Below are 14,749 nucleotides of genomic sequence, written 5' to 3' on the forward strand. Positions count from 1 at the left end.
CACTTTATATATCAGGAAGCTTTTACCTTTGATCTTTGGCCACTAGAAAACCCGTCATGAAGTTTGGATTGTCCTCACGGTAGGTGCCTAGTACGAACCGCAGACGAATTCAAGAACTCCGGAAGCATCCGTTCACCCTCCCTCGTAGGACAAAGTATTTCAACTAAGATCCATTAAGGTCACACTACCTGATCTGAATAACTTTACTTTAATGGGAAAACATTAAATAATAGTATTTCCAAAGACAATTTTTAGCAATTCATAGCATGCGCAAAGTTAGGCACTCCATGCGCAAAGTTAGGAACAATCGAAGATTTTGTGCGCAAAGTTAGGAACAAGGCAATGAAATAGTTTTTCTATTTTAACTATTTTTTTGGTTAATATTATGATTTTTTTTATATTGCAGATTCAAAAAAGGATCATTGGTCTATCGTATGAGCATGTTGTTCATGATATATATTGTTTGTTTGTATTTCTTATAACGACTAGAAATTTGATTTTTCTTAACTGCGCAAAGTTTGGTGCATACACGGTATAAGGAATTCTCTAAAAACAACGATCCTAAAGCTAACATGATTTACCTTACTTTATTAACTACTATTCTATCGCCATGGCACTGGCCATCTTCACCAAGCTTTCCTGATCTCTCCGATCGACATCTCGCAAAAAAATTTCAACCCGTTCGTTTCGTTTGGTGACAGTGGCCTCACTGTCGTCACTATTCTCTCCTGCCAGCTGCTCTCGTTTCTTCTCTTCCAGAAACACTTCCCGGATGGCACCGCTTTGCCACTGACACCGCTGGTAGTAGAACACCGCTCCGAACAGGTGCCACACGTTGAACTCCGGCCAGAGGGTTTTCGTGAAATAGATTACCGTCGAGCTGGACTGCCACAGGAGAAAGTCGCTCAGTCGCATTTCACCGGAAGTTCGCACCAGGAGGTCCGGATCGGTGCACTGGCGGGTGTACATGCACTTGGTAAGGATTTCCTCGTCGATGTCTTCTGCCAGAAGCTGCCCGCTTTGGACTCCCTCCGCTACGACCCGTATGGAATGTGCGATTTCGTCCCGGGAAGTGTAGGAAAATGCCACGTTCAGGAATGCGTTCTTGTTATTTTGCGTTAGCAGCACCGCCTCCGCCATGCAATGCTGAATGACAACCGGAAGCAGATTCATGTTCCCAATGATCCTTATGCAAATCCCTCGCTCGTGCAGTTTGTCCCGTTCCTCCAGCAGCTTCCGGAACTTTTCCCGTGCCAAGTCCATCAAAGTGTCCACTTCCTCTTTGGTGCGCTTAAAGTTCTCTATGCTGAAAGCGTACACCGTGACCTCCCGGATGCCAATATCCTGACACCACTGCAGCGTTTCCGACAGTTTGTCGAACCCCTTCGAATGGCCTTCGGCTTTGGCGATATTTTCCTTCCGGGCGAACCGACGGTTCCCGTCCATAATGAACGCAACATGTTGTGGCACTGGCCCCGCTTTCAGCACCTTGATGATCCACCGGTGGTACCAGAGAAGGCTGCTTTCTCGCACCCAGTCCGAGGTGGGCGACTTCAGTGACGTCATTGCCTGCCATCGCCAAGAGATAAGAATCGTCAGCATTCTGTCATACAGCAGATGTATTAACAAAAATACTTACCTCCTAGGATAATATTCCTGCTTGACCAATCAAGCTGTTCGATTTCCGGATACTGATCCGGCGACAGGACAAAGCGGGACAAAATTATTGAAACTTTCCTCCTGAGCTGAGCTGGTTTGTGTCGATTTGGAAGTGAATGCACTTTTCACGAGATGCGCCTCCTCACATGACAGTGGTTTGTTTTGGAAAAATGGTGACCCGAATAAAAACTTTACGCTCTGTGATAATTCTCGCGTTACATTTTAAAAGGGCGTGTCCTAGAACATAATAAATTGTGATTTAAGAGAAATGTTTTCCATCACAATTTTTTATTATTATTTATATTGTCTATATCCGGTTGGAATCAAGACCGACATTCAATCAAAAATTGCCATTTTCTTGATCCACAATTGTCTCAACTATTTCGCATCTAGTGCGCTGTATTGCTGACAACAACGGGAAGGATGCGCACTACTTTTGACATGATTAAAAACATCGCGAGTTGGGTCGCGTCGCGACTTGATTGTGCGAAGTCCGGTTTGGTGGCGGCCCTACAATATGCGTTGCAAGAAAAAATCTCGTGCAAAGTTGTGCAAAATTGCTCAATATACACTACCCGCCAATGAGCCTCTGCACGAATCTGCTGTACTGCTCACTCCCACAGAAAATTTGAAAACAGCGCGCACAGTAAAAGTCAAATGTGACTTTTACTGTGCGCGCTGTTTTCAAATTTTCTGTGAGAGTGAGCAGGACAGGGCAAATTCGTACAGAGGCTCATAACACTAGTTTACAGCATTTTTGAACTCGGTAAGCTGATGATCATTTTTGGTGTATAATCATGCCCTGAGATCGAAAACGCGAAGGAAAAAAAGTCGGCGTCGGTGGTGTAGTGGTAAGCGTGGTTGCCTCTCACCCCAGTCGGTCGGGGTTCAATTCCCGTCGACGCCGATGGGATTTTCTGAGACATAAAATCCGTGATCACGTCTTCCCTCGGATAGGAAGTAAAGCCGTAGGTCCCGGCCCATGTGTTGATGGGTTCGATATGTAGGGTCCTCAGGTGTGGTGGCTGTCTCCCTGGGGCGTCGGAATTTAAGGCTTAGCTCCTAGACCCAGCCGACGTAAAACACAACTGGCGCCGAACGGTGCTAGTTGGCCAGAAAGAAGAAGAAGAAGAAGAAGAAGAAGGAAAAAAATACAGTATTGCTCGTTGTGAAGATTTATACATTCCGACACAAATAAATGATTAGGCTCATTTTCAGCGTAGGTGCGTTATAAATGTTTGTTTACAATGCAAAACTATCACCAAATGTGTGCCTAACAACACATCGTAAAATATTCTCCAGGACGCGGTCTGGTTTTATATCTGTGGGCCCACGCAAGAAAAATCCACGCAACTAATTTTCGCGCAGGAGTCTAAACAGGTGGAATCTCCGCAATAGAGCGGAAATTTGTTCGACTTTCCATACAAGGATGATGATTTGAAATCGATTTTTTGTTCTACATATTTATTTTCAAGCAACGTCGCTGGATCGCAGTAGTCCGTGAGCGCGCGCGGACGTTTTAAAATTTTGTGCTGGCATTTTTTCGCGTTTGATTTTTTTTTTTGATTTGGTGTTTTTCTGACTTTACTTGCGAATGAAAATTAATCGATCGCTCAAAATGTTTGGAAGCAGCGAATGTTTGATCTTGTGCAAAATGTCCGAAAAATCAGTAGTGATACCGCGGATTTTCTTTGTGCAACTTTCCCTCGTGAACAGTGATGTTTCGAAACGTTGAAGAGCAACGGAGAGATGAAGGTGTTAGCCAGTATAAGTACAGCCTGCCGTTGTCCAGCGTCTCTGATGAACCTGTCGCAAAGTTCCTGTAAATCTCGAATCAAAGAACTTACTGCTGCTCGAACGAATTCGAGAGGATACAGATTGATTGAAACCCCATCAATGATGAATTCGGTTGCTATCAGCAAAATTCAAATGATCCAGTTGGGTATGATCAAGCCAATTTAAATATTATTAAATAATTTTCTTTTTCAGATTAATATTGTATTTTTTACGAATAATCAGACTTTGGCGACGAAATTGAACTCGCCCTAATATGGTACTAACCTAACATTTATGACACATTTTCGCCTTCTTTCCCCGATTCAGGCGAAACCTACTGATTTTGTTATGAAAACATAAACAGCTTGTAGCCGAGAACAATAAGGATGAACGTAAACATCGGTGAACCAGCTGTTTTTGTTGTGTAAACATGACCAGCTGGTGGACCGAGAACAAAAGACCTTAATGGTAAACATTGAGACGGCCGGCGAAAACTGTCACATTATCGGGCGAGTTGCAAAAACCCTGCGACTGAGATTGACAGCGAAATCGAAAGCGAATTATGAGTACGACGAAATTTATCACATCAAAGTCTAAGTCGAAAAAAAATCGCAATACAGGTAAATAAAATAATAGTATCCTATAAAAATGTACCAAATATCTGCTTTTTCGCCAAGGAAAGTATCCCTTAAAATCCCATCCAACTTCCAACTCCAGATATCTATGAAGTGGCCCAAGTTCTTGGACATATTCTGAGTAGATATCTAATCAACATTTCCTCCCCATCTCCGCTGATCGTAAGGACCTGGCCAGGTGTCGAACAAAGAGATCGTTCAATGAAGGTTTGTCAAGTCCCAGGCAAATTTTCTGGCGCATTTAACGTCTCTATCGACAGCCACTCCAGGATGTGTACGGTCGGCTATGCTATGCTATGCTATGCTATTTATTTTCAAGCAACGTCGCTCACTTCACACATCTCATTCTCCGTAATCAATGCTCCGATTGAGCTGAATTTTTTACTGTACCTCGCCTACATATAATACGTCAAATAAAAGTTATGAAAGAATTTTTAGATTGTTTTTTTCTTACTGAAAAAAAAATTCATTTCTTCACATATTTTTGGAAATTTAGCTAAAATTTAAGGAGATCGTCCCAAAAACTCGTCAATATCTTGAGTTTCATTAATCTGACGCAAAACCTGCATTAAGATGATCTAAAATGGTATTGTATTCAGCTTTTAATATATGGAAAAATATTTGAAATTGGTTGAAGAAAACGCAAGGTATTTGAATATTAGTAAATTCCATATTTTTCAAAGTTGTAAAACTGGATATTGAGCCAAAACTCGAAAACGGCTCTACTCAAAATTTTTTGAAGCACGGTTTCGAAATCAGTGCTAAATTGTAGTTGAAAAATTTTGGTCGTTGACAGAAGTTCACTACTTTTGTTTTATTTTTTAAACTAGTGTAATATGGTATCGTTGCAATACTCAGTATGAGCCATTTTACGAAGTGACAACAATGTTGATGATGATATTGATTTTCACGGGTTATTAGGCGCTACCTCCTGTCAAAATTCATTCATAAAATCGGCTCATAAAATGGACTACTGCAGCACCCAAAAAGTTTGGCACTAGGAAACAGTCAATCTTAACTTCCAATCTTCGAATTTTTTACACAGTGATGGAAAATGATGAAGATTGCAGCTGAGCAGACACAAACCAAAACAAACCTACTCGTGAACAACAGGGGACCGAGAATACTCGCACTTCTTAGGCCGTATGAATAAAGTTGAGTAAATACCCGTGTGGTACTTTCCGGCTTGACAGATCGATTGATAATAATCTTCACCAACGGCATGGCCTACTCAGTTATGATTATTGTCACCAAACTACCACATCTCCTTTTGTCACCGTTTGCACTGCATCTGTTAATTGTCAAATGGGATTTTTTATCTCTAGTATGTATAACTAGTTGCACTGTTTTTGCAATTTGTTTATCAAAATCTTTCAAAATAATATTTATCATAACTTGTTTTAAGATTGGAAGTTGTTGGAAGATATAACTAATTCAATTATCTTTACTATTTAAGAAGCATTTCTATTGCTTTATCATCGAGTTTATCATATAAGTGAAGATATATCTTATTAGACTTTACACTCCCCTCTTCTAGTTTAACCTTATTTTCTACCTCCCGGCCTAACCGATTAAATTTTCAACCGACGTTTTTGCTTTTGCGTCTCCCTCCTTGGAGGCAAGACATTATTGCCAGCCCCGGCCGGAATTTCATCCGCCGCTTTGGCGTCTCCCTTCTCTGAGGCGAGACATTATTGCCAGCCCCAGCCAGAATTTCATCTGCCGCTTTGGCGTCCCCCTTCTCTGAGGCGAGACATTATTGCCAGCCCCGGCCAGAATTTCATCTGCCGCTTTGGCGTCCCCCTCCTTTGAGGCGAGACATTATTGCCAGCCCCGGCCGGAGTTCCATCCACCGCTTTGGCGTCTCCCTTCTCTGAGGCGAGACATTATTGCCAGCCCCAGCCAGAATTTCATCTGCCGCTTTGGCGTCCCCCTTCTCTGAGGCGAGACATTATTGCCAGCCCCGGCCAGAATTTCATCTGCCGCTTTGGCGTCTCCCTTCTCTGAGGCGAGACATTATTGCCGTCTACGGCCGGATTTTCATCCGTCGTTTCGGCATCTCCCTCTTTCGAAGCGAGATATTTCGACTTCCCTCATGTCTGATCCGAACAGATGCTATCCGTCGGAAAACAGACTACTTATAGTTACCTAAAGCTTCAACTGGTTCACCCAGTTTCAACCAGCAGGACAAACACTCTCTTGTTCTTTCGTCGTGTTCCTCCTTGTTTTCGTTGATCTTCACGAGGTGTATAGCCGATACATCGCCACCGTGTTTCCAGTGGAATATCCGCTTGTTCAAGTTGGTCTTCTTGTTGGTTCTCCACACTTCCGCTCCTGAGTTCAGCAAATGGGTTCTTCTCGTCGCCAATGTGGTACTTTCCGGCTTGACAGATCGATTGATAATAATCTTCACCAACGGCATGGCCTACTCAGTTATGATTATTGTCACCAAACTACCACAACCCGCATAAACGATAATCATAAAAAGTGCTCAACCACCCATTCAGGATACAATTCGAACAATATGCGGTGTTTTCGACCGGAATTGATGCGGAAGTGGACAAAGCACGACGAACGAGTACTGACGCGAAGTTTTACACCGCGAAACTGGGGTTTTCCGAATATTCGCGACCGAAATCAAATAAAACTCTTGCAAACCAAGATGTCTGCTCTAAACTAACTTTTATTGCGAATGAAAGAATACTAATGACAATGGATCAATGACATGGTATATGAATGATAGGTTAAATTCCTGTTCATGAGAATCCCTCTCTTGCCGCAACCCTCGCTGCCAGGGTTGAACTTGGTTTCCATTACACCGTAAACATCCTCCCGGCCTTGAGGCGTATGCCTCAATCAGTAGGAAGAACTACCAGCTTATGGATGGGTCTTTGATAGATGGTTTCGCCTCGCTGCAGGCTCACGTTCCGAACGATACCGCTCCGATCCGGATGAGTAGCTACCACCCGAGCAAGTTCCCAATGGGCCGGTGGCGTATTATCATTCTTAACCAGAACAAGATCTCCAATCCTCAGGTTATCTCCGATCTTCTGCCATTTCGTCCTGGGCTGAAGCGTTGCAATATACTCCGTCCTGAAGCGTTCCCAAAAGTCTTCGGTCATCTTCCGTAGCTGACGATATCTGTCGAGGCGATTCGTTGGTACATCGGATACACCTGGTTCTGGCACCAGGTTCAGTGGCTGTCCGATGATAAAGTGTCCTGGTGTTAAGGCTTCACACGAATCCACGGAGCTGGAAAGGGCACACAGCGGCCGTGAATTCAAGCATGCTTCAATCTGCGTTAATAGAGTTGACAGTTCCTCGAAGTTCAACACGGCGGTTCCCAGCACGACGCGCAGATGTTTCTTCATGCTTTTTACTGCTCCTTCCCAAATACTGCCCATGTGGGGGGCGGATGGCGTAATAAAGTTCCACTGTATTCCCAAATTGTTCAGGTGCTGATTCACTTCGGAGTTGAACGTTGCTGAAGCCAGAAGTTCCTTGAGTTGGCGATCGGCGCCAACAAAATTCGTGCCATTATCTGACCACAGTTGATTGGGCAAACCACGTCGGGCACAGAAACGTTTCAAAGCTGCGATGAACGTGTTCGCTGATAAATCTGTGGCAGCCTCCAAATGAACAGCTTTTGTTGCGAGGCATACAAAAACTGCTATGTAGCTCTTCACGGTTTTAACGGATCGCAGTAAGCTGGCTTTTATTATGACAGGTCCAGCATAATCAACACCGACGTTTTCGAAAGCTCGGCCACTAGTAGTTCGCACCGCAGGCAAACTCCCCATCAGTTGACTTGCTGTTTTGGCCTTCCAGCGTGCACAGCGAACGCAGCTGTTTACCACCGACCGCACCACTGATTGGCAGCCGATCACCCAGTAGAGTTGGTTCAGCGTCGCGATGAGCAAAGTAGGACCAGCGTGCAGATTTTGTTGGTGCAACATCGATATCAACAGGTGTGTGTAACGATGCGACTTGGGAAGAATAACCGGATGCTTCAAGTTGAATGCTAGCTCCGAGTTTTGCAACCTTCCCCCGACACGCAATGTTCCATCCCCATCGATGAACGGGAAAAGCGACTTGATTTGGCTCTTTGCTGAGAGTGGTAGACCCTTTCGAAGATGTTTCATGTCCTCGCCAAACACCTCACGCTGAGCGAAGCGAGCCAATTGTAGATTGGCTTCATACACTTCCACTGCCTTCAGTTGTCCAGAAGTCTTTTCGGTGCCACGCAGCTTCGATAGTAAGTTGGCCTTGAATCTGATAACCCACGCCAACACTCGTTGAGAAACCTTCAGTAACCCGTTTCGTTTCAGGAGATACTCTTCAACTTCGTAGTTCGATGCAGGTTTCGTCGCAACCGTAGCTGCAGCGACCACCTTCCGTTGCTCCGTCACGTCTTCTTCAAATGGGATCGATTCAGCGCTTTCTTTCCAGGTGTCCTCTGTGCTGTACAGGAGAGATGGGCCAGTCCACCACAGCTTGTGGTCAACCAGCTCCGTTGGCAGCACACCTCGAGATGCACAATCCGCCGGATTTTCGCTTGATGAAATGTGGTGCCAGGAACTTCGTGGCAAGAAATCCAAAATCGCTGAGGTCCGATTTGCCACAAAAGTCTTCCATTTCTTCGGATGGGATGCCAGCCACCCAAGCACAACAGTAGAATCCGTCCACGCGTAGCATGTCACATCCAAGTGGTCCAACGATTCAAGAATCTGCTTCATAAGCTCCACAAGAAGGGCGGCTGCATTCAACTCGAGCCGGGGAAGTGACACTTGCTGGATTGGAGCCACCTTGGTTTTGCTTGCGACCAGCGAAATGCACACATTGCCGTCCCTGTCCTTGGATCTAGCGACTGCTGCATAGGCCGACTCTGACGCGTCGGCGAAGCCGTGCAGCTGCACTGCTCCCAGATGATTCACGATCCATCTTGGAATCCGGATATCCTCGATTGATGCCAAGCTTGTCTTGATTTTGTTCCATTCCTGATTGATCGCAGCCGGCAACGGATCATCCCATTGCAAGTCCTGCAGCCACAGTGTTTGGTACAGGATCTTGATGCGAACAATTATCGGCGAGATCCAACCCAAAGGATCGAAAAGTCGGGCTGAATCCGATAGGAGTTGGCGCTTCGTGTTTGGCTTGTCGATGTCAAAATTCACCCGGTACCCAAACGAGTCGGTGACTGGGTACCAGTGTATACCCAGTGCTTTCACGGAATCCGCTTCTGGATGAAGATGCACAGGAACTGACGCTTCGGCATCGCTTGCATCCTCCTCCAACAGCCGTGGATCGTTTGCCGACCATTTCCGGAGATGAAAACCTGCACCCGATGTAACCTGAACGATGTCCTCCTTCAATTCGAGTGCGTCCTCCAATGTGGCAGCGCCAGAAAGAAAATCGTCTACATAAAAGTTTTTCAGCACACGATCTGCTGCATTTGGATACTGCGTACGAGAATCACGGGCGGCTTGTCGCAACGACTCAATGGCTAGAAACGGCGCACAAGAAGTCCCGTATGTTACTGTCAGCAATCGGTAGTATTCGATGGGCTTATCGGGGTCCGCTCTCCATACGATACGCTGGTAGTCGACGTCGTCTCGATGTATCTTCACCTGCCGGTACATTTTTTCCGCGTCCGCCATGAAGGCGAAAGCGTAACTTCGAAAACGGGTCAGCACGACAGGCAGGTCCTCAGTGACGTTGGGTCCGATCAGCAGCTTCTCATTCAACGATATTCCAGTCAACGATCGACAAGAGCCGTCGAAAACGACTCGCAACTTGGTGGTGACGCTTTCCTGCCGCATGACACCGTGATGTGGGAGGTAGAAGCTTTTCTCGGGTGCAACGTTCACCTCGTCGTCTGGAATACGCTCCATGTGGCCAAGGTTCAAGTACTCGGCCATGAAATCGCCATACATTCGCTTGAATTCAGGATCTCTTGCAAATCTTCTTTCCATAGCCTTCAATCGCTGAACTGCCGCTGGCAGAGATTCACCCAACGCCGGCTTGTCTGCATCGAACGGTAGGCGTACTGTGAATCAGCCGGATTCATCTCGTTGGTGTGTGGTGTTGAAGATATTCACTGCTTGCTGCTCCTCTTGTGTCAACGACTTCGGTTGGTTGACCTCCTCCACTTCCCAAAACATCCGGAGGGACTTGTCGATGTCCATGTCCATGCTGAGACTGACAATGGCCGTGTTGCAGTTGACTTCGCTGGTATCGAAAACTTGACCGGCGACGATCCATCCGAACGTAGAGTTGATCGCCACAGGAAGTCCCGCGTCGTCTTTCACCTTGCCGTCCGCCAAAATTGCCAAGAAAACATCAGCTCCAAGGATAACATCGATCTTTCCGGGCTTGTCAAAATCTGGAACCGCTAGCTGCAACGGCTCCAAACATTTCAAACGTTCACGATCCAGTCGCTGGTTCGGTACGATTTGTGGAAACTTGGAGAGCACATACGCATTCACCTTCACAACAGGGCTGTAGCAGAATCGAGACGAAATTTCCAATTGTACGGCTCCTCTGGTGGTTTCGGACGAGCAGCTTGCGATTCCGGTGACGACCAAATTAGCGTTGCTTCGTTGCAGTCCGATGCTGGTCACGCAATTCTCCGTGATGAGGGAGGCTTGGGAACCGCTATCGATCATCACTCTCACTTCCTTCCACTGACCGTCAGCTTGCTTTATTCTTACCAAAGCCGTCGGTAGTAATCCGATGACAACCGAAGAGCTGTTGTTTACATTCGTTGTGCAGGACGCTGCTGGTTTGACGTCGACTGCTACAGAATCCGATTTCTGTGTTGGCAACGGCGATGGCGATGACGACGACGGCGACGCTTTCTCCGGTGGTGTCGGTGCTGTCATTGTCGACGTCTCACAGCTTGCTTTGCACAGCATCGTGTGGTGACGTTGTTGACAGTTTGGCGTTCGGCATACCGACTTCGATGGGCAGGATTTTGCGCAATGGTTTGGCCTCAAGCAGTTAAAACAAAGTCGTGCTTGTTGCACTCGCTCTCGCCGTTCACTTACCGAAGACTCCTTGAAGACGGTGCAATCATAAATCCTGTGGCTGGCAGCACAAACTGGACACGATTGATGCTGCACTACGTTGAAAGATTTGATTTCCTTCTTCACTGTGTTCTGCTTCCGTTCATCCCGATTGAACTCCTTCTTGACGACGTAATCCAGGGGTTTTCCACCGAACGCTGCGCAGGTCTCCAATGCTTCACACTTCCGTTTCAAAAACTTGAGCAGGTCGTCAAACGTCGGGTCGTCGTTGTCTACGATGTGCTGCGACCACTGAGACCGGAGGCCATCGTCCAGCTTCTTCAGAACGATGTAGTTCAACCAAGGATCCCTAGTTTCGAATTCCGGCCCCAAAGCGCTGAGTTGACGAATCACCTCATCCGATGTAGTCACCAGCTTACGCAGGCTGGCAAGATTCGAACCCTTTATCGCCGGCTGTTCGCAGAACTCCTGAACCAAGGCGGCAACCGTGAACTTCGGCTTGTCGAAGTGTTCGACGAGTGTATTCCACACTTGTGTATAGTTTGCGTCCGTGATGGAGTAACTGCTGACAAGGCTTTTGGCGTCACCTTCCAGGTGGGACATCAGTATTTGCAACTTCAATGCGCTGGTCAGGTTCTTACTGTTGACGCCGCTGAGGAAGAGGTCTTTGAAAGAAGCCCACTGCTTCCTGTCACCTCTGAACACGGGCAAACTGTACGACGGCAACTGCGTATCCATGGGCTCCATTTTCTGGAGACGAATCTGCTCGGTCAACTCTTCCATGTTGGTTGAAGCAACAGCCTGGCTGGAAAGGAGGGTTCGTTGCGTTTCGAGCAGTACACGAACCGCCTCCTTCAGCTCGCTCTTGGACTCCACAACTGTTCTCTCGCTGTTGGCACCGACGGATTCGTCCGGCACTTGCAGGCACTTCGTGACCATCCCCTTCGTTATGTAGAAGAGTTGTTCGTAGTCCGAACGAACGCTGAGCACCGACGAAAGCTCCTCCGGCGGGACCGCTTCCTCGATTTCAGCCTGAATCCTGTCGAAATTTTCCTCCATATCGGCTAATTTCCGGAGCCGATCGTGAACTTCGAACGCCTGTGTTTCTCGCTCCGCTAGGTGCTTCACACTTGCATGAACTCTCTTCAGCCTCTCGAAGGCCACGTTCCTTTTTCTGACGAGTTCGTCCATTGTCGCCGATTCGCGCGATCCGGCTCGAAGGACCAATATGTTTTCGACCGGAATTGATGCGGAAGTGGACAAAGCACGACGAACGAGTACTGACGCGAAGTTTTACACCGCGAAACCGGGGTTTTCCGAATATTCGCGACCGAAATCAAATAAAACTCTTGCAAACCAAGATGTCTGCTCTAAACTAACTTTTATTGCGAATGAAAGAATACTAATGACAATGGATCAATGACATGGTATATGAATGATAGGTTAAATTCCTGTTCATGAGAATCCCTCTCTTGCCGCAACCCTCGCTGCCAGGGTTGAACTTGGTTTCCATTACACCGTAAACATGCGGTATTGTTGAACCGTTTACATTACGGTCCGTGTATGGTGCTGGTTTATTAGGGTACTCTTTACTAAATCTATGTGAAGCCGTGGAGCAAATCTCTGTGAAACTTCACAGAAATCTGAGTAAAGGCATTCAATGGAAAAATAAATAGCTTTTACCTTATTGCTGCCACAACATGTAACTCTCGATGTAACTTATTTCTAAACTATATTAGGTGTTTCAACACTTTAGTATGCAGCTGTACGCCATTAAACATAATTTAGATTTTCAACTATTTATTTTTGTTTCAAGGTTGTGTGCATACTTTTTGAAGTGTGCAGCATTTTGACGTTTGCGGAACAGGTCTTATTTGTCTTCTTCACTCCGCCAGGTTGGAAGATTTCTCTGGATAAGCAATACTTGCATCTTGTCACTTCAATTTGAAGAAGAGAGAGTCTATGAAGAGAACTCTCTCTTTCGCCCTTATTTAAACTCGATCTATATTTCTAGATTGAGTTTAAATAAGGGCGAAAGTAACATGAGAGAGTTCTCTTCATCGACTCTCTCTTCTGCAAATTAAAGTGACAAGATGCAAATTCAATCGAACTTTTTTACACTTAGACGCTAGATTGCATCGCAATCTAGCGATTTATGACCAAAAAGTTCAACAATACATGCATCTTGTCACTTTAATTTGAAGAAGAGAGAGTCGATGAAGAGAACTCTCTCATGTTACTTTCGCCCTTATTTAAACTCAATCTACACGCTAAGGTCAGTTTACCTATTTTTCTAAAATATGGGTAAATTTTACTCAAATTTGCGTAAACTTCACGCAAATATGGGTAAATAAAACTCATATTTTGCAAAAGTGCACATTCGCATTTATGGGTAATATTTACTCATATTTGGGTTACAATTAGATACACATTACCCATATTTGAGTCTTTTTTACCTATATTTGAGTATCATTTACGCATATTTGCGATTGTGCACTTTTTGGAAAAAAGGTAAACTGACCTTAGCGTGTAGATTTTCCTGCTGAAAACTGCCTCCAAAAACAACTATTCACAACATCGGTGAGCCCCTCGGAAGATTGCACAAAAAACTGCCAGAATTTTCAGCCCATCCACCAACACCAACGCAGCGCTCTTTCGAGCATTTCTCACTCAAACGTCGAACGGCTGCTCGATTTTCAAAAGAAAGAAAACCACCAGTCAGAGCAGCAGGTCGGTCGTGTGTGCTCCGTGAAAATTGTCGTTTTCTGCGGTAAAAAGTGCGTGATCGCGTTCAAACCTGGCTGCAAACGGTGCGCGAGTGTCCCCGTGAAGTGCTAGTGGCAGTGGAAAATGGATGCCCCCATGGATTACGGGAAAAAACAGTGAAATTAGACCGTCGATACGCCTTTCGGGCAAGGAAGTGGCATCCCTATCCCACCAATGCAATGTTTTCGTAGCCAACATAACTGCGGCTCAAGCGTACGGCTCAAGCTGACAACCTATCTTTTAACACAGCAGCATAATTTTAATGCTGGGTAAGAAAACAAGAAGACCATAACAGTCCCCTGCTTTCGGGTCGTCTCCTTCAGCAGCAGCAAGACGGAAGAAGCACTCGCTTTTGCGGAGGAAGGAGCTCACCGAGGGCTTTCAGTTGTGTGGGTTGGAAATACATTCAAAGGGATTTTGTGCGATAGTGGTGGTGAGTGCCGGCGGCACTCACGTTCAGTGCTCTCGCGGAGCTGTGAGGGTTCTGTCAAAACGAGTATCAGAAGCTAACTGATGGTGGAAGTGTTTTGTGATTAGTGCGAAGGAAAATGCATTTTTCAAGTAGTTTTATCTGACAATATGGATTTAAATTGCGTTAGAATGGAAGAGCAGAGTGTGGTGAACAGGAACGTTCTTGTTCCAGGTAAGTTGCAGTGAAAGTTACAGGGAATTTTGGCCTTTTTAACATCGATAACTTAATCATCTTGCAACTCGACCCAGTGCTGCTAGATACCTAGAACAAAACAGAGTAAGAGAATTTGAGATGAATTTTCTAATGTGTATGAAATTTGGCACTAAAAGCGCAGAATCTGATTAGTTTTTATTTTTTTCTCAAACCAAATGCTCAAGCTGAAGCTTAATTAAAATCCACATCAGCAAAATCCAAAA

At 45.6% G+C, this 14,749-nt stretch overlaps 3 protein-coding genes across 3 annotated transcripts; all 3 read right to left on the minus strand.

Annotated features, from left to right (window-relative positions):
* Nucleotides 1-568: 568 nt before the first annotated feature.
* Nucleotides 569-1,819, minus strand: LOC109426183 (dehydrodolichyl diphosphate synthase complex subunit DHDDS). Its single transcript, XM_029866141.2, has 2 exons — nt 1,640-1,819; nt 569-1,569 (listed from the first exon to the last, which is right to left on the minus strand). Exon 2 carries the CDS (start codon nt 1,564-1,566, stop codon nt 598-600), a length of 969 nt encoding a protein of 322 aa, XP_029722001.2. The 5' UTR covers nt 1,567-1,569; nt 1,640-1,819; the 3' UTR covers nt 569-597.
* Nucleotides 1,820-6,922: 5,103 nt separating this feature from the next.
* Nucleotides 6,923-10,003, minus strand: LOC134290157 (uncharacterized). Its single transcript, XM_062857213.1, has one exon. The coding sequence runs from the start codon at nt 10,001-10,003 to the stop codon at nt 6,923-6,925; it is 3,081 nt and encodes a 1,026-aa protein (XP_062713197.1).
* A 120-nt stretch (nt 10,004-10,123) lies between these two features.
* LOC134290158 (uncharacterized) lies at nt 10,124-12,286 on the minus strand. The gene has a single exon (XM_062857214.1). It carries the CDS (start codon nt 12,284-12,286, stop codon nt 10,124-10,126), a length of 2,163 nt encoding a protein of 720 aa, XP_062713198.1.
* Between the last annotated feature and the right edge of the window lie 2,463 nt (nt 12,287-14,749).

Source organism: Aedes albopictus, chromosome 3 (assembly GCF_035046485.1).
Source record: "Aedes albopictus strain Foshan chromosome 3, AalbF5, whole genome shotgun sequence".
NCBI classification, from domain to species: domain Eukaryota; kingdom Metazoa; phylum Arthropoda; class Insecta; order Diptera; family Culicidae; genus Aedes; species Aedes albopictus.